The 22,568-nt window shown below is 28.5% G+C and overlaps 5 protein-coding genes across 8 annotated transcripts; 3 read left to right on the top strand and 2 right to left on the bottom strand.

The window, feature by feature from the left end:
- Window positions 1-60: 60 nt before the first annotated feature.
- On the bottom strand, window positions 61-2,013 carry LOC128961158 (fucose-1-phosphate guanylyltransferase-like). Its single transcript, XM_054307364.1, has 3 exons — window positions 1,987-2,013; window positions 188-1,792; window positions 61-100 (listed from the first exon to the last, which is right to left on the bottom strand). The coding sequence occupies exons 2-3, from the start codon at window positions 1,723-1,725 to the stop codon at window positions 61-63; spliced, it is 1,578 nt and encodes a 525-aa protein (XP_054163339.1). The 5' UTR covers window positions 1,726-1,792; window positions 1,987-2,013.
- A 4,117-nt stretch (window positions 2,014-6,130) lies between these two features.
- On the top strand, window positions 6,131-7,679 carry LOC128960944 (dnaJ homolog subfamily C member 21-like). Its single transcript, XM_054307116.1, has 4 exons — window positions 6,131-6,173; window positions 6,251-6,581; window positions 6,663-7,086; window positions 7,162-7,679. The coding sequence occupies exons 2-4, from the start codon at window positions 6,382-6,384 to the stop codon at window positions 7,645-7,647; spliced, it is 1,110 nt and encodes a 369-aa protein (XP_054163091.1). The 5' UTR covers window positions 6,131-6,173; window positions 6,251-6,381; the 3' UTR covers window positions 7,648-7,679.
- A 3,137-nt stretch (window positions 7,680-10,816) lies between these two features.
- On the top strand, window positions 10,817-13,409 carry LOC128960851 (ras-related protein Rab-34-like). Of its 4 annotated transcripts, none has more exons than XM_054306988.1 (4): window positions 10,817-10,936; window positions 11,460-11,583; window positions 11,652-11,981; window positions 12,631-13,409. In XM_054306988.1, the coding sequence occupies exons 3-4, from the start codon at window positions 11,685-11,687 to the stop codon at window positions 13,147-13,149; spliced, it is 816 nt and encodes a 271-aa protein (XP_054162963.1). In that variant the 5' UTR covers window positions 10,817-10,936; window positions 11,460-11,583; window positions 11,652-11,684; the 3' UTR covers window positions 13,150-13,409. The 4 variants fall into 4 exon arrangements, with proteins under 4 accessions (XP_054162963.1, XP_054162961.1, XP_054162962.1 ...); XM_054306986.1 differs by having other exon boundaries at window positions 11,441-11,583; XM_054306987.1 differs by lacking the exon at window positions 11,460-11,583.
- Window positions 13,410-13,857: 448 nt separating this feature from the next.
- LOC128961157 (sodium/hydrogen exchanger 9B2-like) lies at window positions 13,858-15,270 on the bottom strand. The gene has a single exon (XM_054307363.1). It carries the CDS (start codon window positions 15,268-15,270, stop codon window positions 13,858-13,860), a length of 1,413 nt encoding a protein of 470 aa, XP_054163338.1.
- A 2,853-nt stretch (window positions 15,271-18,123) lies between these two features.
- LOC128961479 (carboxypeptidase D-like) lies at window positions 18,124-21,485 on the top strand. Its single transcript, XM_054307724.1, has 4 exons — window positions 18,124-18,981; window positions 19,062-19,204; window positions 19,288-20,367; window positions 20,456-21,485. The coding sequence occupies exons 1-4, from the start codon at window positions 18,138-18,140 to the stop codon at window positions 21,464-21,466; spliced, it is 3,078 nt and encodes a 1,025-aa protein (XP_054163699.1). The 5' UTR covers window positions 18,124-18,137; the 3' UTR covers window positions 21,467-21,485.
- Window positions 21,486-22,568: the final 1,083 nt, after the last annotated feature.

The raw sequence follows: 22,568 nt of genomic DNA, 5'->3' as shown, positions 1-22,568 counted from the left end.
AGTCTTTGATAATAATGACTAAAAAATTGTATTGTCTTTAGTTGTTATAATATATTTGTACTAACCCTCTAACACCACACTCACCAGATCAGGCAATCGCCTTATCCGATGAACAAGTGATGGATTAAAGAATAAATAAATGAAAATAAACATTAAATAAATTGAATTATCTTTTAATTTAGTTTGCATTTCAACTATAAGTTGAGTGTTTTGCCAGTCTTTTACTGAAGACATCGATAATTTAGTGACATTTGTTGACAAACTCAGGTCATTAAAGTTGCCATCGATTAGCTCGAGAGTTGCTAACAAAGACTTCTCGTTGGTCTCACAAACGGGAAATATGTTCGATGACCATAACTCGGACTTTAATTGACTATCGAGACAACAGCCTAATGTGCACCAACCGTTGACACCGTCATCGATGGTAACGGGCACTGAATATAGCAAATAGTTAACCGGAAACTTGAGTACTTCAAGCGATCTATCGGTTCGCTTCTCAAGAATACAATTGTAGAGAAGATTACGATTTGTGACGATAGGAATGTCAGCGAAATTGCAGAACTCGACCACACTATGCCTGTCGACCACTGAATCTACATTTATTTGACTGCAAATCACTGTCCCTTTGATGACATCGCTGTCGCTATGATTTTGGGATCTGAAGCACAAACTTTTAGCCAATTCTTTATCACTATAATCAGTCATTTCGTAAATATATTCGCCAATAGTTCCCAAATGAATAAACTTTGATTGACTCAACACTAATACTTTGAAATGGACATCACTGAGCAGTTGATTCAACGGTGATTTGAACTTATTGTCGCCATAATTGCTGACGGGATCGGAGCCAAGTGGACACAGAAAGTGTCCGTAACAGTCAAGCTCTTCATCTAGACTATGAACTGGATATTTGAGTAGTCGGTCTACGATAACATCAGATCCCAAGTAATAGGAACTGTCGGTTATGCAGTGCTGTAGTGTGCCGTTGAGGACAAATGCACCAAATTTGGTCAACTCGTCAACAGTCGGCTTTTGCAGCACTTGAAGACAGTTATGCATTGAAACAGTTCTACTGTTTATCATTGGTAGCGTTTGGTCGTCTAATACATAGACGCCATGAGTTACCGATATGTCCACATCGGATGGATGTCCCAAACAAACGATACTATCGCTCGCAAATTGCGATAAATTTTTCATCTCTGACTCGTCATAGGAATAGATTACAATATCGTCGGACGCTGTAATCCAGACGCCAGTGGACATCAATGTTGCGAACGGTGCCAGAAGTGCCAGTTTTACATCCAGTGCCGTCCAATATTTGTTATCATCGCTGTTAAGTTCAATGGGAAGATTGGAGAAGAGTTTACCCAAAATTGAATAGTGAGGTAATCGTTGACTATAACCTCCGGAATGTATTAACAATATCTTATGATTGGAGATATAATTATCGCCAAACTGTTCCAATAGATAGCGAAATATAAATAGTGTGGAACCGCCTGAACCTAACTTCTTAGTTCCGTTGGTTTGCCTCACAAATTGTTCGTCAGAGACAACCAAAAAGTTGAACTCATCGGTAATAAAATGCCGATTGTTTTGTTTCATTTCATCTAATTGTCTCTCAAAGGCACTTCTTTGACGTTCATCTCTCGATGAAATAACAATAAGATCCCATCCGCTGATCGGATTGTCATTGTATTGCTTTAACAAATCCCGGGATGACTTCATTTGACTGACTGTCTGACCGCCTGAATGACTGTCAAATCAATATATTTTTTGAATGATTTTTGAAATCCTAAAAAAACAAAAATTTTGATTGTTTTATATTTGTTGCCCAAATTATCGACATTCATCACATCATATCTTAAATTAAATTTTATAATTTAAAAAAATATCTTCAATAACTATTTCATAATTTGTTAATAAAATTATTTAATACCGTTTTACAAAAAATGAATATATTAAAATATTTTAAAAAAATAATATTACCTCAAACTTCATTTTATATAATAACTTATAATATAATTTATAATGTTTTTAATATATATATATACTTATAAATTAAATATTTTAAACACTATATTAAAAAAAACTTTAAATTACTTACAGTAATAGACAACTGTTATGTATTATATTATATAATTTATATTTTATTTTATTTTTAAGTTAACAGGTGTGTCAATACTTATTTGTATATTACGTTAATAATATTATTAAAATAATTGTTAACTCATTTAACAGACTGTTTAAATAACAAACCGGTAATAAAAATATAATTATTATATACAGTATATAAATAAATATGTAAAGTATATTTTGAATTTATGTTATTTTATTAAATATAGAATTTAATTTTATATCTATTCCCAGAATAAATACCATATATATCTATATATTGACACAATTGTATTAATGAATTTTATTATTTTAAACTTAAACTATTTTATAACTTAAATATAGTATGAGATTTACTTTCTCTACTTTAACCTATTTATGGTATATCTATATTTGTCATACACTAGCATAAACTACACATTACCATTGTAAGGGTCAGTTGACCCCATTAAACACTATACACTAATTAAACACATTTTTGATAATATTTCTCTAAATATAATCAACTCATAAATTTAGACTTCAAATATCAATCACATACACGTTGACACACATACAAACTTAATGTTATTAAAATCCTTGACCGGGATCACCGCCAAAAGACACTATAAACTTCAGGTCACATATCATCCTATATAAGCTGGTGTCCCACTTAACTCACCATTCGGTGACTGAGACTCATACCCAACACATCAATCTAAATGCCACACATCAGGAGCCCACTCCAAACAACCGGATCACAAGACATCCAAAATACCACTGTTCCCAAAACAGTAACAATCAATAGTGTGGTCACTAAACTACAAATAACTCATCACCGTCTCAACTATTATACAATTATACTAAAAACTTGTGTAACCTTTACTTTTAATTTTTTTAACTAAATAAATAACTTTCAAACCTACAACACGACGGCAAACCCATCATTTATTTTACAAGTCGGCAGGATTAGTGTAGCCGAAAAAGTGCATTCTATCTACAATCCAATGAACATTTTTAAACTTGTGATTTCAACCGTTATCATCATATTATTTGTTTCTATTCATCAAGTTTTTGGTTACGGAGCCATCATCGGTGCTATTTTTAGAGGCATTGGTATCGCAGCAAAAACAACAGTTAAGAAAACGGTACCATTCATCGCAGCAGACGCAATAGTTATCGGTGGTGTAGCAGCGTACAATCATTTCAATGGCGAAAAAGAAAACAACGCGACGACAACCGTCAACTCAACGACAACCAGTAGACCAGAACACCGAAACAGAAATCGCTCCAAACGTCCCAAACGAATCAACACAAGACAACATACCACAAACACCACTCAACCTTCCCATCCTCAGCGACAACGAGTCGACCGATTCGGAAAAGGAGGGCCCAATCAACACTTACGCAAAAATTAGTAAGCCTAAAATACAAATTTATAAAGGTCTAAATGACAAAATTACTATTGTTAATTGGCTCAAGAGATTTGATATGATCTCTGACTTTAACTCGTGGTCAGACAAACAAAGAGCTGTAATGATAGGAAATTATTTAGAAGATGATGCCTTAAATTGGTACATCGAAAACTTTGATAACAATAACTTTTCTAGCATTAAATCTAAACTAATTAATAGATTTGGTTTAACTACTGTTGAACCTATTGTCGATTTTATTGACCACAAATATGATGTTAAAGTCGGTATCAAAGACTACTTTGAGACCAAAAGACGCTTCGGTATTGCTGCGAAATTGACAGAAACACAAATCATACCTATTATGATACACCACTTACATCCACAATTAATTAATGCGTTTACGGCTGTAAAACCCAAAACTTTTGCTGAGTTTTACACTATTGCACAAACAGCCGAAAATAATTTTAAGCGCTCAAATTATTATGTAAAAAGCAATGCAAATGTCTTATCTCAAGATCGCTCAAACATATTTCCTGAGTCTAAACAAACCAATAAAAACATTTCTAATCCTAATCCACCTAATACTCCGTGTGGTATATGCGCTAAGTTAGGCTTCCGCAATAGATACCATTGGGTAATAGATTGCTTCAATAATAAAGCAAACAAAGCTAATCCCCAATCAAACCTTACTGTTCCTAAAACAGTCAATATTATTGATCAAATTGATAACGAAAATGATATCAATAAAATTGAAATAGACTAATTTTAACTAAAAAAATAAATAAATAATAACCTAAAATTTAGTTATTAAATAATAAAACCACAATTATTAACAAATAATATTTACACTGGAACCAAAGCCAGATTACCCTCTATTAATCATATAGCATTACATATTAACCCATTTCAATAAACCAAAGCACTGGAACCAAAGCCTGTTTAGCTATTTATAGGTCATAAACCATAGTTAAAATATTTCATAATTAATCAATTCAGGCACTGGAACCAAAGCCAGGATTAGCCGTCAACTTGTGTCCATCAAGTGACAAAAATTAATACATTTTTTAAATATTAAATAATTTTTATCAGTACTAAGTACATAAAAATATAATATTAAAAAAATTCTATTTTCTATTTTATCTATTAAATCAATTAATTAACTTAAGATAATACATTTGCAATGTTTTGTAGCGCTACACAAAAAAATTACATTAATTATCTAATTACATTAAATCATTACAAAACAAAAAATTATTAAATTTAATTTTCATATACTAATTTTGTAAATCCCTCTAACGCCTCTTTTTAAAACAGGGGGATGTAAAGTATATTTTGAATTTATGTTATTTTATTAAATATAGAATTTAATTTTATATCTATTCCCAGAATAAATACCATATATATCTATATATTGACACAATTGTATTAATGAATTTTATTATTTTAAACTTAAACTATTTTATAACTTAAATATAGTATGAGATTTACTTTCTCTACTTTAACCTATTTATGGTATATCTATATTTGTCATACACTAGCATAAACTACACATTACCATTGTAAGGGTCAGTTGACCCCATTAAACACTATACACTAATTAAACACATTTTTGATAATATTTCTCTAAATATAATCAACTCATAAATTTAGACTTCAAATATCAATCACATACACGTTGACACACATACAAACTTAATGTTATTAAAATCCTTGACCGGGATCACCGCCAAAAGACACTATAAACTTCAGGTCACATATCATCCTATATAAGCTGGTGTCCCACTTAACTCACCATTCGGTGACTGAGACTCATACCCAACACATCAATCTAAATGCCACACATCAGGAGCCCACTCCAAACAACCGGATCACAAGACATCCAAAATACCACTGTTCCCAAAACAGTAACAATCAATAGTGTGGTCACTAAACTACAAATAACTCATCACCGTCTCAACTATTATACAATTATACTAAAAACTTGTGTAACCTTTACTTTTAATTTTTTTAACTAAATAAATAACTTTCAAACCTACAACACGACGGCAAACCCATCATTTATTTTACAAATATATTATATATTGATAAATAAAATACAGAATAATAAAAGAAAATTAAATGATAAACTGTTTAATAGATTATAATTAAGATTATATATAATCTATAATTAAAAATCATATTTTAAAAAATTGAATTAACTAAATAATAATTATCTATAATATATAATATGTGTATTTAAGAAATAATTTGGTTTCAATAAAGTTAAAATTAATTTTTATTAATATAACTTACCGGGATATAAATATTTATTTTAAAAAATAGGATATGATATTTACAAATAACAATAAAATCTAATATTTGATAATATATTTAACAAAATCAAAATTCTAGTCATCAATCATTTAAGAAAAAATTAGTTTTTATGGAAAAATATTAATAATTTACTAAAAGATTAAAATACCGTAAAATTTGTAAATGTATTTATGATATGTATTTGTTTAGAAAAACAAAACAATATTTACATTTAAAAAAACATATGATATTATACTGTATTAATACTGTATTACTGTAGAAAAAATACAGTATTTATGGGAAACGTAATGATTGTATAGATTAAGACAATAGACGTAAACATTTAAACATTTAATAATATAATGCAATCATAACGTGAGTCACATTTGTGTTGTATTTATTAGAAAAAATGTGTTTAAAATTTATTGATTGTATTAATAATCACTTAATAGGACTGTTAGACAATATGATTGTGTGATTGATTGGCCATTGCATTGACCGCAATAGTTATTGTCATCAGCTTTTCTGTGTGTTTGCCATTGTCTGAGTCAGATATCTGAAGATTTTTTCGGGTGTGAAAAAAATGCCGAAAAAGCGCTGTTATTACGAGATTATGGGTCTCGCGATGGACGCCACTGATGAAGATATTAAGCGCGCGTACCGTCAGTTGGCTCTGAGTTTACATCCCGACAAAAATCCCGACAACCAAGAGATGGCCAACAATGAGTTCAAAGTGCTTCAAGAAGCCTATGAAGTGTTGTCCGATCCGCGCGAAAGAAAATGGTTTGTCCGCTGATTTTCGATGACTCAAAACTTATCTGATATCTTGTTTTTTGACCACTTATTTGTGTATATTATATAAAGGTATGATAAACATAGAGATGCCATTCTTTGCGGTCAAGACAGAGACGATATTGTGGACAAAGAAGTAGATGTCTATCCCTATTGTAGTTCATTTTGTTACCAGTCCTTCAGCGACGACGCGAACGGCTTTTATACTGTTTATCGCAATCTCTTTAAAACCATTGCTGACGAAGATTTGCCGTTCAGAGATAGTGATGACAAAGACTATGAAGAAATACCTGAATTTGGAAACTCAAAGACTCCGTACAGTGATGTCCACCAGTTTTACTCGTATTGGATGAGCTATTGTACGGCAAAGACGTACTCGTATTTTGATAAATACAATATATTGGACGCACCTAACCGTCGAGTGGCACGACTTATAGAGAAAGAAAACAAAAAGATTAGAGACGCGGCCAGAAAAAAACGTAATGAAGAGATCAGAGTATGTATTGGACACATGTTTTAAGTAATGTATTTATAGTTGTCTTATATTTCAATATTGTTTTATTTCTACCAGAGTTTGGTAGAGTATGTACGCAAACGCGACAAACGAGTGGCCGAAAATCGGCGAAAATTAGAGGCCAAAGCAGAGGAAAATAAGCGAAAGTCGGAAATGATTCGCAAACAGCAAATAGAGGCCCGAAATAAAGAGTTAGAGAACTATCAGGAATCTGAATGGACTTCGATGGCAGCTCTTGAAGATAATCTTAAAGAGATTGAACAGCATTTAGACGATGAGCACAACAAGAAAAAGAAATCAAAAAAGTCGAGAAAATTGGTCGATAATACTGACACTATTGAGGACATGAATGGTGAGAACGAAGATGAAGACGACAATGAATACGAAGACAATCTCTATTGTATTGCATGCGATAAAGCATTCAAATCCGACAAAGCATTTGCAAATCACGAGAACTCTAAGAAACATAAGACTAATATTGCATTTCTTAGACAACAACTTGAATCCGATGATCAGTTAATTGATAATTCCGGTGATTCTTGACTTTAAAATTATATTATTAGAGTATTAAAACATATAATAAATATTTGTATATTAAAACAATTAAATTATTGATAAAATTTTACTGAATTTAAATTATAATATGTATTGCATTTTTGATCGATTAATTCATTTTGTTTTATTTAAAAAAAAAACAGTTTAACTTAGATTATCATCTCAACTATATTATATCATATCTATATTATATTAATATCTTTTAATTTAAATTAATTTTGACTACCCGTTAACAAAACTCGAAATTATTTATTAATAATTTTTGTTTGATAATCATTACCAAAATGATAATGTTTTTTTACTTTATAATACTGTAAAAGTACAACAAAAATTATGAATTTGCATTATTTGTTATAAATAATTTAATCAGTTAAATAATTTTTAAAATTTTGTTTCATATAAACTATACTGAATTTGATAATGAAAGTCAATCAAATAAACTATCAGTTTATCATCACTAATGATAACAACAAAAAACATGATTTTTTTCGATGAACATTGACAACAAAAATTAATTTTTGTAATAATTTTTTTTTATTTAAAAAAAATTATTTAAGTTTTTTTTTTAAATAAAAAAATAGTTGTAATCTCTTGTTTTAATCATTTGATTAATTTGACTGAAATTTTGATTAATGTCGTTAGTAGTGGTAGTATTAGTAAACTTGTTTACTTTTAAAGATAAATAAATTTTAACTAAACTATGCTATAAATTAAATAAACTTGATCATTTGGGGGATGATCTAGTTAGAAAGTTCATGGACAACTTTAAATAATTTAATGATATTTATGATGTATATCATTGAAATAATCGTTGACTTATTTTGGGATAGTTTTTATAAAATGTTTTTGTTAAGTATACTCTCTTTATTGTTTGATTAATATTTATTTATTCACATTGTATTTAGTTTTTTATGAGTTGAATGTAATTTCAATGAGTAGTAAATTTGAATAATAATAATAATAAAATATGACATCAAAAATATTATACAAACAATTACACTATAAACAGGGTTTGTCTAGTTTTTTTTAGGTGTTGCACTCAATATATGTAAAATATTATATTTATGTTGAATATTAAACAAGTGATACATTGTTAAAGTAAGCTGTTTATAGCTAATAACAAATTGCTATATTTGGAAAAAATATACTGTACTTAGGTTTGTCTCATAATTTTTTTTATGTATCATATAATATATATGACATTTCATTGTTTTAAAAAAGTTTATAAACATGATTTAATTTGATATTTATTTATATTTTTTGAAAAATCATCAGATTATTTGAAAAAATTATTTTCAATTTGAAAACCAGTTCTTCACATAAAGAATATAAGTAATAAATTATTTTTTAATTTTGGGAAAAATATCTTTTTTTTAATTACTACTATTACATATAGATATGTAATGAAAATTTTGCAAAATATAATTTACAAAAAAATGCGAAATCTTAAATTTCGATAATTATTTTTTACAGCAAATAAATCAATTATTAATTTTGCTATTAATTTTATAATTTGTAAATATAATGTAGAAATTGTCAAAATATATAATATTTATATACTTTAATTAACTTATTTCAATGATTGCTATTTCTAAAATGATTTTAAATTAATAATTTGTCAAAACATTATTTATTTAAATACAACTAAAAATAATAAACTAAATAATTTAGTTAATTCTCTGACAAGCATTTTGTTTAAAAAAAATCTTTTAATTTTCTTAATGAGAAATAATTAAAATAAATGAAAAATTATCAATTAATAAATCAATGAATTAATTATTCATCAACAATCTAAACAGTTTTTTAATTGCTTGGTTTTCTAATAATTTGCAATATTATAAACTATTCTACTGTTTTGTTTCAATCAAGATTTTTTTTTGTCAAAACAACAAAATAAAAACTATTAACATTTAACGAGAAATATTGCAATCGATTTTTGCTATATTTATAAATTTTTATATTTCATCGTTAAATATATAACTAACGCAAACCTGTTTATCGTTACTATCTCTACATAAAAAAATACATATGCAATACAATTATATACAGTAAGAATTGATTTTTACAGACTATATATATGTTTATTATAGAGTATTTTAATTGTTATGACTCTCAACATTAAATTAGCTGATTATGATAATAATTACCACAAATGTGAGTATTATATTTATTTTCTGTATGAAAATTATTTGCCAATTGTTATGAAATTTCACTGAATAGAGTACCCTTTTAATTGGTACCCTCACTATTGATCCCATATTACAGTGTATATAATATAAATAAACTTAATATTCAATTAAGCATTATATAAGTGAAGGTTATATACAATTTATTTATGACTTAATGTTAAAATTTTTGCATAAAAATAACATAGACTTTGTGTTGTTGGCAAATGTCATATAAAATTGATTTGTATTATTTTTTAACATTTGTTTCAGTATCTCCTGAAGATATATTGCAGATAGTTTACGCAAAAAATATTTTTTTTTTAAATTAATTAATTGCTATAAATATATTTCCAATAAATAAATGATTTTGTTTTATCCTCATTATTGTATGATATGAAAGGAAATCTATTGAAATAAAAAAATACTAAAAAATATTATTTGTATTGTATGATAAATTTAAAAATAAACATAAATTTCATGTGTATATAACAGTGAGAGTGTACAGTATGCTTGATCTTTAAGCTAAATAGTAAATTAAAATTATTTTGATGGCAAAAATACATAAAGTTATTTATATTCATGTGGTGTATATTATAATATAGGGTTAAGCATATACTGTATATATATATAATTATATAAAATATATATATAATATAATATAAAGTTTGTTTAATTTTATATTTAACGATAACATAAGTCTAATGTATATATAATAAAGTAGTCGTCACATAAATAAGTCATTCAGTATTTGCGTGAATTTTAAATAACAACTTTTTTGATATCATTTTTGCTGAACACACACAACACAACAGATCTCAAGTAAGCTATCATTACTTTTTTTATAAAATAAAATTCAGATTAATTGATGCGAGACATTATCGCAAATGTGTTTTTTCGCATTCAAAGCTATGAAATTTGTGAATTAACTATAAAAAAAAATCTAATCTTTTGACTGTATTTTTTTGTTTGGTTGTTTGGATCTATTGAAGGACACAATCATCTTCATTGAATACATGCAGAGATATATCATTTAATTATTATTCAGTTGTGAAGTCAAGTGAAGGGACTGTTTGTTGTTTCACTTGTTGTCTCTTTCTCTCAGTCTTGAGGTAAGACTCACTGACATTAATTACTGTGACATTCAGTGCTCTCTCTCTCTCTCTCTCTCTCTCTCTCTCTCTCTCTCTATTTATTTATTTATTTCTCTCTTATTTCACTGATAGTGTCTCTCGATGTGGAACTCCTAAACTTTGTTTTAATGTTAAAATCTATTTAAATGTAAATATATATATATATATTGTATTTTAAAAAAGACAACAAAAGAGTGTTGTGTATTTGCCATTGATTTCCAGGATATAGACCTATAAACTCATACTTCCCTTTCAATTGTCAGTTCCATAGGTTTGGCACCCGATGTCTTTCTCTCTGCCCTCCCCTTACTCCTGACTGACTCACTCTACATAACTGTGAACTCAAAAATATAGCACTCATTGTATTTGTATGTCATCTCATCCTCAAAAAAAATTCAGTGAAGGAGAAAGAAAGAGAGAGGGAGAGAGAAAGAGAGAAAGAGAAAGAGAGGAGACTATTTTCTGTATATATATATGAATAAGTTTTGACAATCACTTACAGAGTAGTACAGATACCTGAAAAGTTAAGACCGAGAGTTAGTAGACTACCAGTGCAAATACATCCGGTGCTCACACACACACAGATGTTGTCTTGAAATTCCATCGAGAGATTTATTATTATTATTGTGTGTTATTTAGAAAATTTAAATGTAATCATCAAAAAAATAAAACAATTTTTTTTTTGTAATTATAGACAATCATCATATGATTTTGAAGACACAACAATATGATCTCACCATCACATCGAGTGATCAGTGACTTTATGTTGCCGGACGACACGGCATCCACTCCGTACAACAATCTTAACTTTGATACAGAAGTACTGGAATTGTGTCACCAGGAGTTGGGTACTAATCAGCTAAGATGTGCCAAATGTATTGTCGTCGGCGACATAGCCGTCGGCAAGACTTGTCTTATCAATCGTTTTGGTTACGATGTCTACGCCAACAACTATAAGGCCACCATCGGTGTCGACTTTGATGTCCAAAAGTTTGAGATTATGAAGATACCATTCAATTTGCAAGTTAGTAGTTATTATTATAAGTTAATAGTATATATAATAGTTAGTTAGTTAGTAGTATATATTAATTAAATATTTATATAAATTTACTACCATTTTGTTTAATTATTAATAAAAATTATGATAATTTCAGTATTTTTCTTATCTATTGCTGACAGACAGTAATATACAGTATATATCTCTTAAGTGTATATCTGAAGACCTAATTTTTTTTCTAACTCTTTGTGCTTATCATTAGTATTCATATAATATGATTATTATATTATAAATAAGTTATATTATGCTGTAAACTATGAATGCAATCTTTTCATAAGTACTGAAAAAAGGAAATAATGATTTATTCAATGATTTTATTATTGTTTTTTTTTTTGTATGATATCATTTATATACAATAATGAACCTTTAAATTATTTTATCTATTCAAATGTCATCTCTATCATTGAATTTGTCATTAAATTGTATAGTATTATTAAATATATTTATTTTATAAATTGTATATAATATTTAAGAAAATAACTGGTAATTAATTTTTACAAAAAAAAACAATTGTTACAAATTAATATTATTCATAAGTTATATTATAATTTTATATCTAATTGTTATTAGTAATGATTTTGTATTAATTATAATAATTATCTGAATGTATACACAGATCTGGGATACGGCGGGTCAGGAGAGGTTTAAATGCATAACGACTACCTATTATCGTGGATCTCATTGTGCGGTCATTGTGTTTGATTTATCCAATATGTCGACACTGTTGAGTGTCGAGAAATGGCTTCAGGAAGTGTTGGACGCCAATAGCCGAGCAGATAAGCCGTTGGTGTTTCTGGTTGGCACCAAAAAGGATCTCTTGTGTGACAGTGCCGCCCAATTTGTGGCCTCTCAGGCGTCCATAATTGCCAATCGTCTGGAGTGTGAGTTTTGGACAGTTTCGGCGCAAACCGGCGAAAATGTCAACGAATTGTTTACACGTATCGCTTGTCTAGTCTTTAATCAATTGATGGCCAATGAGGCCAAAGCCAAACGCGAGTCGCAAAACAGCAGCCAATTTAGTGACATATCTTCGCGCAAAAGTGATAAATATGCCAATAATTTCATCAAATTGACCAAAAAGGATAAAAAACTGAAGAAAGACTTTTGTGTCAAATTTAATTGCATTAATAAATAAAAAGTCAAACAAATTATTTAAATATATTGTAGTTTATAATTAGATATATTAATATTATATAATTTGCTTTAATATTTATACAATTTGTTTTTATAATACTATAAATTTTGTCTGTATATAGTTGTTTAATTACCGGCACATATCTATATATTTTTGATATTTTAGATATAAATCATATCAATAATTTAATTAATGATTTATACTGTTAATCAAAGTGCACATAATTGTATCAAATAATGCTTATAAAGCTCCTGAGTTACAATTGAGATTAATTTATTTTATAATTATATTGTATTTTTAATTTAATTATATTACCTTAATATAAATTATTATAAACTTATTTTAATTATTACATGACTTGTACTTAACTATAATATGCAAAAAAAATATGTAAAATTATAAACTGTTAAATATAAAAATATTACATTTATTGTCTATAATTACTAAATTTTGATTTATTATACAATAATTTATTATAATTTTACATTAATTAAAACTATATTCAGATGCAGTAGTGATTTAAAGGACAACTTGTTGTGGGAATTGGTATTATAGTAACAGAACTGATGGTAAGGTTTGGTGGTATTTGTTAGTCGACACCGACGTCTACAACAACAACAAAATTGTCTAAAGTTTGCTTCCAGTCATTACACTACACGGTCACGGATTTGACCACTTTTACCACTAAATAATTTAATGGTTAAACTGTTAACTAGTAATCATTATTTCAGACACTTCTTGATTTGTCTCATCATTTTTCTTGTCATTTAACTCTAATGTCAAATCAGTTTTAGTATTTTTATTTAAACACTTTGGACCCAAAAATGCAATAGCAATAGCACCTACAGGTGCTGTAATAAGTATTGATAGTACAGCTATTGTCAGCACTAGATTTGCCGTTTCTATCGATGACTGGTCAGCTTTGTCTCGGGCCATATCTAAAGCAATTGGTCCAATAGCTGCCTGAACCGTGGCTTTCGGTAGCCATGAAAAACCAATAAATAGACGCTCTTTTAGTGTCAAATCACAACTAAACACAACTAACATTGCGGTCACTGTTCTAGTAGTCAGTCCTATAGCTAAAGTAATGAGAGCCCAACCGATAGCATCGGATTTCATAGCAGACAAACTGACTTCAGTACCGATTAAAGCAAACAAAAATGGCTGAAATATGAGCCAAAATACTTTAAGAATTGATTCCATGTCTTCATTTGTTGTGTCACTTTGACGCCATTTGATTGCCGCCACAAACGACACGACAAGACAGGCCAGAGGTCCAGCACCTCCTAAATCCATAGATATACTTCCGAAGAGTGCAAATACACCACAAAGTAATAGTAATGATATTCGTAATGACTTTGAATCTTCTTTAACTGGTATATACCATAAAATAAATCCCATAATTATTCCGTATGTAATACCAATTATTGCTTCTACCGGTCCCTTCATTACACTCCAGACCAATGATGAGTTAGTGTCAAACACTAAACCCAAGCAAAGCCCGAAACCAGTGATGGCTAATACATCGTCAACACTGGCGGCGGCGATCACCAGAGTTGGCACTCCTTTGTCTACTCCGTAACCTTTTTCCTGTAGTGATATCATACCGGGAACCACTACAGCTGGCGACACGGCTGCCAATACAAACCCCAACAATAATCCCCAAACAAAAGTAAAATCTAATAAAAGTTTTGAAACCAGTGCTACAGTAATGGCTTCGACGAGACACGGGGTGAATGATAGACGAAAACATACAGCACTTAATTTGACGATTGCTTTTGGATCTAATTGAAGGCCAGCTCTCAATAAGATTATGACGAGTGCTATGGATCGCAATGTCGAAGACAACCTCTTGTTTAAGTTGATATCATAAGTGTTAGAGATTAGGAAACCCGTTATAAGCATTCCTAAGAGGGTCGGCATATGAATTATGCTAAATATTTGGCCAAAAATATAGGATAAAACAAATATTAGTATTAAATTAAAGAGATAGCCATTCGGTGGAAGTGCTTCTTTGCCAAATAATGACCACATTGTACTCCAAATTAGCAATAATAACAATATATACGTCAATACATTCAATGACTTTTTATTGATCAACACTTTCAATAGATTAGTCATTGTTAAGGTTTTTTTGTCATCTATTTTGAATCACAATTCACTAATTATTAAATATTAAATATAATATATTTTGATAATAATTAACAAAACTAGTGAGTAATTACTTTACAAAGACGGTCATCACATTCATTCAACTACTGGTTCTTCAGCTCTCATATATTCCTCTCATATAATACCTGTGCTGTGAATAAGCCATCATTTAAATTCTTGTTGTGAATACATGCGCGAAAACAATTCAAAAAATATATTATGTAATAATAGTTGTTATCATAAACGAAAAATCCAATATAAAACTTATATAATAATAGTATATTGTATTCCTTTCTATTTTTTTTATTTTCAATATTTTTAAACATTTGTTTTATTTTATTTTAGTTTTTTAGGTAATAGTCTGATAATTTGTTTCCTCTGGTATTCACAGCACAAGTACTGTACAATTTATTTCTGTATATAATATCATATAAAAGTTGAAGAACCTGTAGTTTGAATGAATATTTTGTTTTGTTTTTGTAATTACTCGTAATTTTTTTTATTGATTATTAGAAAATATATAATCTAATCATTAGTTATTATTTTTGTCTATTTAAGTTACTTCATAGACAAATGTAATCATTTTCTATAAAATTCTGTAGTATTTTATATAACTTATATTGAAAATTAAATAGATATTTATTTTTGGGTATATACTGTAATTACCCGCATATTTTCGATATAATTTAATTAATGATTTATGTTTATAATCAATGTATAATCGATGTATATAATAATCGCTATAATTAATTGTTAAAATTTAACTATTATTAATAAATGCCTCTAAAAAAATCTTAATTTAAAAATTATAATTTTATCGTTAAATAATTTGATACAACAGTTGCGCCAATCGGTGACAACATTTGTCAATTCAACATTCAATTTGTTGTCATATAAACTGACATTAGATGTCACTAATAATATTAAAATGTGATTAAATGATGAAATGTATGGAAACTTTGATCAATTATTGTATTAAATTTTGTTTAATTATTATTCAATGAAATAATTATTATTTAATTTACAAACAATTTACTAATTTATTGATAAATTTATTAATCAATTGATAATATTACTTATTTTCTAAATTAATTACCAATCATGAGATTCTTATTAGATTATTTTAGATATCAATATATTATAAATAATTTCAAGTAAATTAAATTAAATTACAGACACAATCATTTGAATAATAAATTATTATTTATTTTTATAAACTATTGCTTATAGTTTTAGATAACTGTATGTATTTTTATTATTAATGTAAATTAGAGAAATTTTCTCTTTCAAAACTTTATTATCATTGTTTAGTCTCTCAATTTCAATAACAAAATAATTATTTGTGCGCTTAGTCTATAAATTAGTTTCTAATCTATAAAAACCTATAAAAAGTTAATTTAAATACAGTACAAACAATGTATAGACTAAATGATTACTAAATTTATTAAATGCTAACTTTTTGTGTAACTTTTATAACTGAATAATCCATATATTAATATAATAGTTAACTTATTTTTTACAATAAAGTAAAATTATCTAGTAGTGTTTAATTTAATATCCAAATAATTTTTTTTTAATTATTTAATAAATCAAAATCTGCAATCGTTTAAAAAACATATTATAAAGTGTTATTTATTATAAATTAATTGCTATTGTATTTAAAAATATATAAGATATATAACAGTTAACGTCGATAGTCATTATTAGTGTATTTTAATGATAAAAGTGTCGATCAATCATAAAAAATATTATTATTATCACAAACACACACTAATCCTCTTTATGAACCAAATGTGTGCATCAATTAATCACACATTATATTAAATAAAATAATATAAAAAAGAGAGTAAATATGCTTTTAAAAAATAAAAATAAGTGACTTATGCTTTATAAGTAATAAAAAAAAAAGTTTCAAATGTTGCTCAAAAACACCCGTACAGGATATACCTGATTGTTGACTACAGTACTAATAATATTAATGTATTAATTAATTTTAGTGCTAAATAAAAATTACCTTTTTTTCACTTAAATAAGTTTCACTCATAGAGTATTGTATTTTGACGTTTGAATTCATATTACATATACAAACATACTGTAAATGTAATGTAATGTTGTATTACTTATTATAATAAAACATTGAAAGCGATGTCGTGTTCACTGCTGTTGTTGTGATCATAGACTGACACACAACCAGTTGGGCTATGAATGCGATAATAATACTATAATAACGATATAAAAACTAAGATAAACACAAAAATTTGGTCAACATATCAATAAAACAAAAAAATATGGATGACCTGGATCAGTGATATGTCGACAATGTCATAGCAATTTGTGTTTGTAATATTATATACCCTAACCCACACACCCACTCATAGTGTATTAATTTTTTTTTAATCAATTTATTTGTCAGATTTATATTAGTTGATTAAGTGTGTTTAAACAAAATTACCAAGTTTCATTTATTTATTTATTGTTGAATTAAATGCCTAACATTATGTTTGTTTTTTGGTTACAGTATTAATTAATATTATAAACAATTATTAGTTTTAAAAATAATTATTTATAAAGTTTTGAATATATTGTGGTTATGATATGATATTTACATTCAAATATGATATAAATTTATGCAATTCATTAAAAAAATCGTTCAAATCATGCAAATTGTTGTTATCAACTAAAATATTATTAAAAAAAAGTTAATTTATTAATTTATTAAAAGAAATTTTATTTTATTTGTTATATATATTTATATATTTTTAAAAAATACTAAATTATTTTCAATGAAAAAAGTTGTGTGACTTATATATTATATATGATTTACAAATCGTTAAAAAATGTCATTCAATAACAAAATGTTTGACTTAATTGTCACGACATATGTCTTAAATCTTTTGGTCAGTTATTCATCGACATCGACGGTCACTATCGATGTCGACAAACACTATTTAAAACACAATCAACTGATTGATTATATGAATGAATTGCACCAAAAGTATCCAAATTTAGTGCAATTGTCATCCATTGGGAAGAGTGTCCAACACAGAGATCTAATGACAATCAAAGTGACAAACAATGTATCACAAGTTCGGCCACTTTTGAAGCCGATGTTTAAATATGTGGCCAATATTCACGGTAATGAAGCACTCGGTCGACACTTGATGTTAGTTTTGGCCAAATATTTGTGCGAAAACTATGGATCAGATAAGAGAGTGACGAAAATTTTAGACACAACTGAAGTGCATCTCTTGCCGTCAGTAAATCCCGACGGCTTCGAGTCGGCCAAAGAGGGCGACTGTTACGGTGCGACCCGACAGTCAGGTCGACAAAATGCCAATAATGTTGATCTTAATCGTGATTTTCCCGATCAGTTTATGAAACCTGAAGCTATCGGCCAACGACAACCGGAAACTTTGGCCGCAATGACATGGATTGTGTCCAACCCTTTTGTATTGTCTGCCAATCTTCACGGCGGATTAGTAGTGGCCAGTTATCCGTACGACGATTCGCGCTCACATGCTATCAGTGGTCACAAAAGTCCGACTCCTGATAATACATTGTTTGAACACTTGGCGATCACTTATTCACAAAAACACAAGACTATGAAGAATGGAAGCGTTTGTTTGGACGATAGCTTTACTAATGGCATCACAAACGGCGCCGAATGGTATGATGTGTCCGGTATATCACCAGAAAAAAAATTGGCTACAATTTAGTTGGATTTTAATCATAACTCGACTAATAAAACATTGTTTGCTTAGGAGGAATGCAAGACTTCAATTATGTCCACAGCAACTGTTTTGAGATTACTCTTGAGTTGTCGTGTTGTAAATACCCTCACGAGTCGGAACTGCCAAACGAATGGCTTAATAACAAAGAATCTCTTCTTACTTATATTGAAAATGTATATATAATTAGTTCATATTTTTCTTTATAATTTACTGTAAATTTAAATAAAATTTATTTGAAAAATATTTCAATCTCTAGACTCAAATGGGAGTTAAAGGCATTATCAGAGATTCGTTGACCGATAAACCACTTGAAGGAGCCGTTATTAATATTGCCGGCATTGACCATAATGTTAGCACAACTAATAGAGGGGAATATTGGCGTCTGGCTATGCCCGGTGTCTATATTATAACTGCCAGTGCGACCGGTTATGAACCAATGATCAAAAAAGATGTCGTCATTAAAGATAGCTCAGGAACTAATCCCGTTGTTGTAGATTTTAAACTGAATCCAATCGGTGGCATCCGATATCCGAGCGAAAATACACCCGAAAGTGAAGCCGAAGTTAGTGACGATAATCATAGAAAATTAGACCAAAGTTCAACTACAAGTGTCGCTCCTTTAGAGGGCCAGCATCGGGATTATGGCTTTGTTTCGGGTCATAACTTAACCGAAACAAATGATTTTCTAACAAAAACTGATTACAAACACCATAATTATACTGAACTTAAAGAATATCTTCAAAAACTGAACGCCAAATATCCTCAAATGACTAGACTTTACTCAATCGGCAAATCTATTGATGATAGAGATCTGTATGTTCTTGAGATTAGTGTCAAACCTGGAATACACAGACCAGGTGTACCCGAATTTAAATACGTGGCTAATATGCACGGGAATGAAGTAATTGGTCGCGAATTAGTACTTTTATTTGCCAAATATTTGCTCGAAAACTATGGATCCGACGATAAAATCACTAATTTAGTTAATACGACAAGAATTCATTTGATGCCAACCATGAATCCCGACGGATACGAGCGGTCATTGTTGGGCGACTGTAGTTCAGGATATGGCAGAGGAAACGCTCATAGAGTTGATCTTAACCGCAATTTTCCGGATCAATATATGACATACAAAGAGAATAGAGTTCAAGAAAAGGAGACATTAGCTGTCATGAAATGGATTCAATCGCTACCATTTGTTTTATCAGCCAATCTTCATGGCGGCTCTTTGGTTGCCAATTATCCCTACGATGGAAATGTTGAACAAAGAAATGGCATATATAGTAAAACTCCTGATGACGTACTCTTCAAACATTTAGCATTAGTTTATTCTTTGGTAAGTAAATTAATAATAACTACTAATATTTAAGAAATTTAATTACCGGTAATTGTTTATAATTTAATTGTTGTTTATTAATAACTAGAATCACGCGACAATGCATTTGGGAAAGTCGTGTCCAAAAGATTGCGGTATTATGAACGAGAACTTTACGTACGGCATCACCAACGGTGCCAAATGGTATGCACTGTACGGAGGAATGCAAGACTGGAATTACTTGCATTCAAATTGTTTTGAGATTACACTTGAATTGGGTTGTCGTAAATATCCGTACGAATCGGATATTAAAATGTTTTGGAATCAAAACAAGAAACCGTTGGTCACATTCATGGAAGAGGTTCATAAAGGTGTCAAAGGATTTATTGTCGACACCGATGGAAAACCAGTACCCAATGCAACCATTCGTGTAGAAGGCATAGCACATGACGTTCAATCAGCTACTGATGGAGACTATTGGAGACTTCTTTTGCCGGGTTTTTATCAGATCACTGCTTTCAAGAAGGGTTTCGGTTCGCAAACTCAGAAGATCCGTGTGACCTATGGTTTGGCCACACAAACCAACTTTACGATAGTAAACGATGGCATTCATGGCCGAGTGGTCGATGAAAACGGACTGGGAATCAGTAACGCGAATATTTACATTGAAAATATAGACCATAAAGTGTATACTACTGACAGCGATGGTAATTATAGGATACCACTGTTTGATGGCAAATATGTGTTCAATATTGATGCCGACGGCTATTGGCCGTCAACTAAAATGGTGACCATAAGCACCGATAGAGACAACTTGTTTGTCATCGATATGTTGAGTGACACTAGAATTGCTGGCATTCCTCGATCAGTGTTTGTTATTATATGCGGTTCAGCTATGCTAACGGTGCTCGTCGTGTCGTTGTGTGTCTACAATATTTTAATGCAACAAAAATATAAAAAGAAAGGTTTCCAAAGGATAGGCGATGACGACGAAGAAGAATTGGAGGAAAAAGCTTCTAATGATAAACCATATATTGATGTCAAGAAATACAAAGACGTGTCCTCCAGTTCCGAGGATGAGTTATATAATGTTCATCAATGGGACAAAAATCAATTATAGATTAATTTGTTATATAAATTTAGTTTTCAATTTAGTATTTTATTATTTTGTTAATCTGTCGACTCTAGTCTTCCATTTCAAACCAGTTTTATAAACTAAAAACAAAACAAAAAATGATTTTAACTCTACTATAAACTATATTTATTAATCTCTTTATACTGTAAATCATTTTTTGTTAATGTTTTATTTGCATAATTATGTTTTATTTAATTATACAATTTTAAGATATTTTTTAAAAATTTATCAAAATTATGTTAGCACGGTAATTTTTTGCTTAAATTTGTATATTTTAAGAGTAATTATTATTAATTGTATGAATTATTAATGATAATTGTGTTTTGAGTAATAGATTCATTTAAATTCAATTGTTATTTTAAGTAAACAATATGATTAAGTTTGTTGAATATAACTTAATATATAATTTATTAATTATTTCAATTGAAAAATACGGTATATTACTGTAGTAATTTTTGAACTGGGTAAATGATTAAAAATTTTATGTACCGGTATATTTTGTTTTTATTATCATGTGATAAATATTTTAACGATAATTGTATTTTGTATTTATCAATATTTTTTATAATTTTTTAGTTAAAATATTAATGCATTACATTGTAAACATTTTTGTAAATTAATCTAATTTTTTAAAATTATTATATTTTAATTGTAGAATTTTTCATTATGATAGTTCTTTAAAATTATATTAAAAAGGGGTTTTTTGGTTTGCATTAATTTTTTAGTGCAAAACATTATTATTTGTGAGCTAATAACTGTATGTAAATAATTGTAATTTTTTAATATCTAAAAAAATACGAAAGATCTTATATTTAATAAATAATAAATTTATTACTTGTAAATTGACTTTCTTTTGAAACAATTGATCTAGGACAATTACATGATATTACAAATATATGAAACAATATAATTTAGACTAAATTTAATTTTTTATAAAACATCAAAATCAAATTTTTATTATTGGCATAATASTTGAATATTTAATAAAAATTAATGATATTTCTGTAAATGTATTTCAATAAAAATAAGTAAGATTTACACTTTAATATATTTTAAATAATGAATTGATTATTTTTTTTATTTAGAA

This window comes from Oppia nitens, unplaced genomic scaffold (assembly GCF_028296485.1).
Source record: "Oppia nitens isolate AA-2021 unplaced genomic scaffold, nextdenovo-longstitch-racon4-pilon3 scaffold5_pilon_pilon_pilon, whole genome shotgun sequence".
In the NCBI taxonomy this organism is placed as follows: domain Eukaryota; kingdom Metazoa; phylum Arthropoda; class Arachnida; order Sarcoptiformes; family Oppiidae; genus Oppia; species Oppia nitens.
This window is presented reverse-complemented; position numbering and strand designations above follow the sequence as displayed.

What these genes read in the sequence shown, in the direction of transcription:
- LOC128961158 (XM_054307364.1), bottom strand. Translation starts at nt 1,725, where the DNA reads ATGAAGTCATCCCGGGATTTGTTAAAGCAATACAATGACAATCCGATC. An exon ending in ACTCAACTTATAGTTGAAAT is followed by an intron (nt 101 to 187) that starts GCAAACTAAATT and finishes TCATCGGATAAG; the next exon opens with GCGATTGCCTGATCTGGTGA.
- LOC128960944 (XM_054307116.1), top strand. Translation starts at nt 6,382, where the DNA reads ATGCCGAAAAAGCGCTGTTATTACGAGATTATGGGTCTCGCGATGGAC. An exon ending in GATCCGCGCGAAAGAAAATG is followed by an intron (nt 6,582 to 6,662) that starts GTTTGTCCGCTG and finishes TATTATATAAAG; the next exon opens with GTATGATAAACATAGAGATG. An exon ending in AACGTAATGAAGAGATCAGA is followed by an intron (nt 7,087 to 7,161) that starts GTATGTATTGGA and finishes TATTTCTACCAG; the next exon opens with AGTTTGGTAGAGTATGTACG.
- LOC128960851 (XM_054306987.1), top strand. Translation starts at nt 11,685, where the DNA reads ATGATCTCACCATCACATCGAGTGATCAGTGACTTTATGTTGCCGGAC. An exon ending in AGATACCATTCAATTTGCAA is followed by an intron (nt 11,982 to 12,630) that starts GTTAGTAGTTAT and finishes ATGTATACACAG; the next exon opens with ATCTGGGATACGGCGGGTCA.
- LOC128961157 (XM_054307363.1), bottom strand. Translation starts at nt 15,270, where the DNA reads ATGACTAATCTATTGAAAGTGTTGATCAATAAAAAGTCATTGAATGTA.
- LOC128961479 (XM_054307724.1), top strand. Translation starts at nt 18,138, where the DNA reads ATGTCATTCAATAACAAAATGTTTGACTTAATTGTCACGACATATGTC. An exon ending in TTCTTACTTATATTGAAAAT is followed by an intron (nt 19,205 to 19,287) that starts GTATATATAATT and finishes TTCAATCTCTAG; the next exon opens with ACTCAAATGGGAGTTAAAGG. An exon ending in TAGCATTAGTTTATTCTTTG is followed by an intron (nt 20,368 to 20,455) that starts GTAAGTAAATTA and finishes ATTAATAACTAG; the next exon opens with AATCACGCGACAATGCATTT.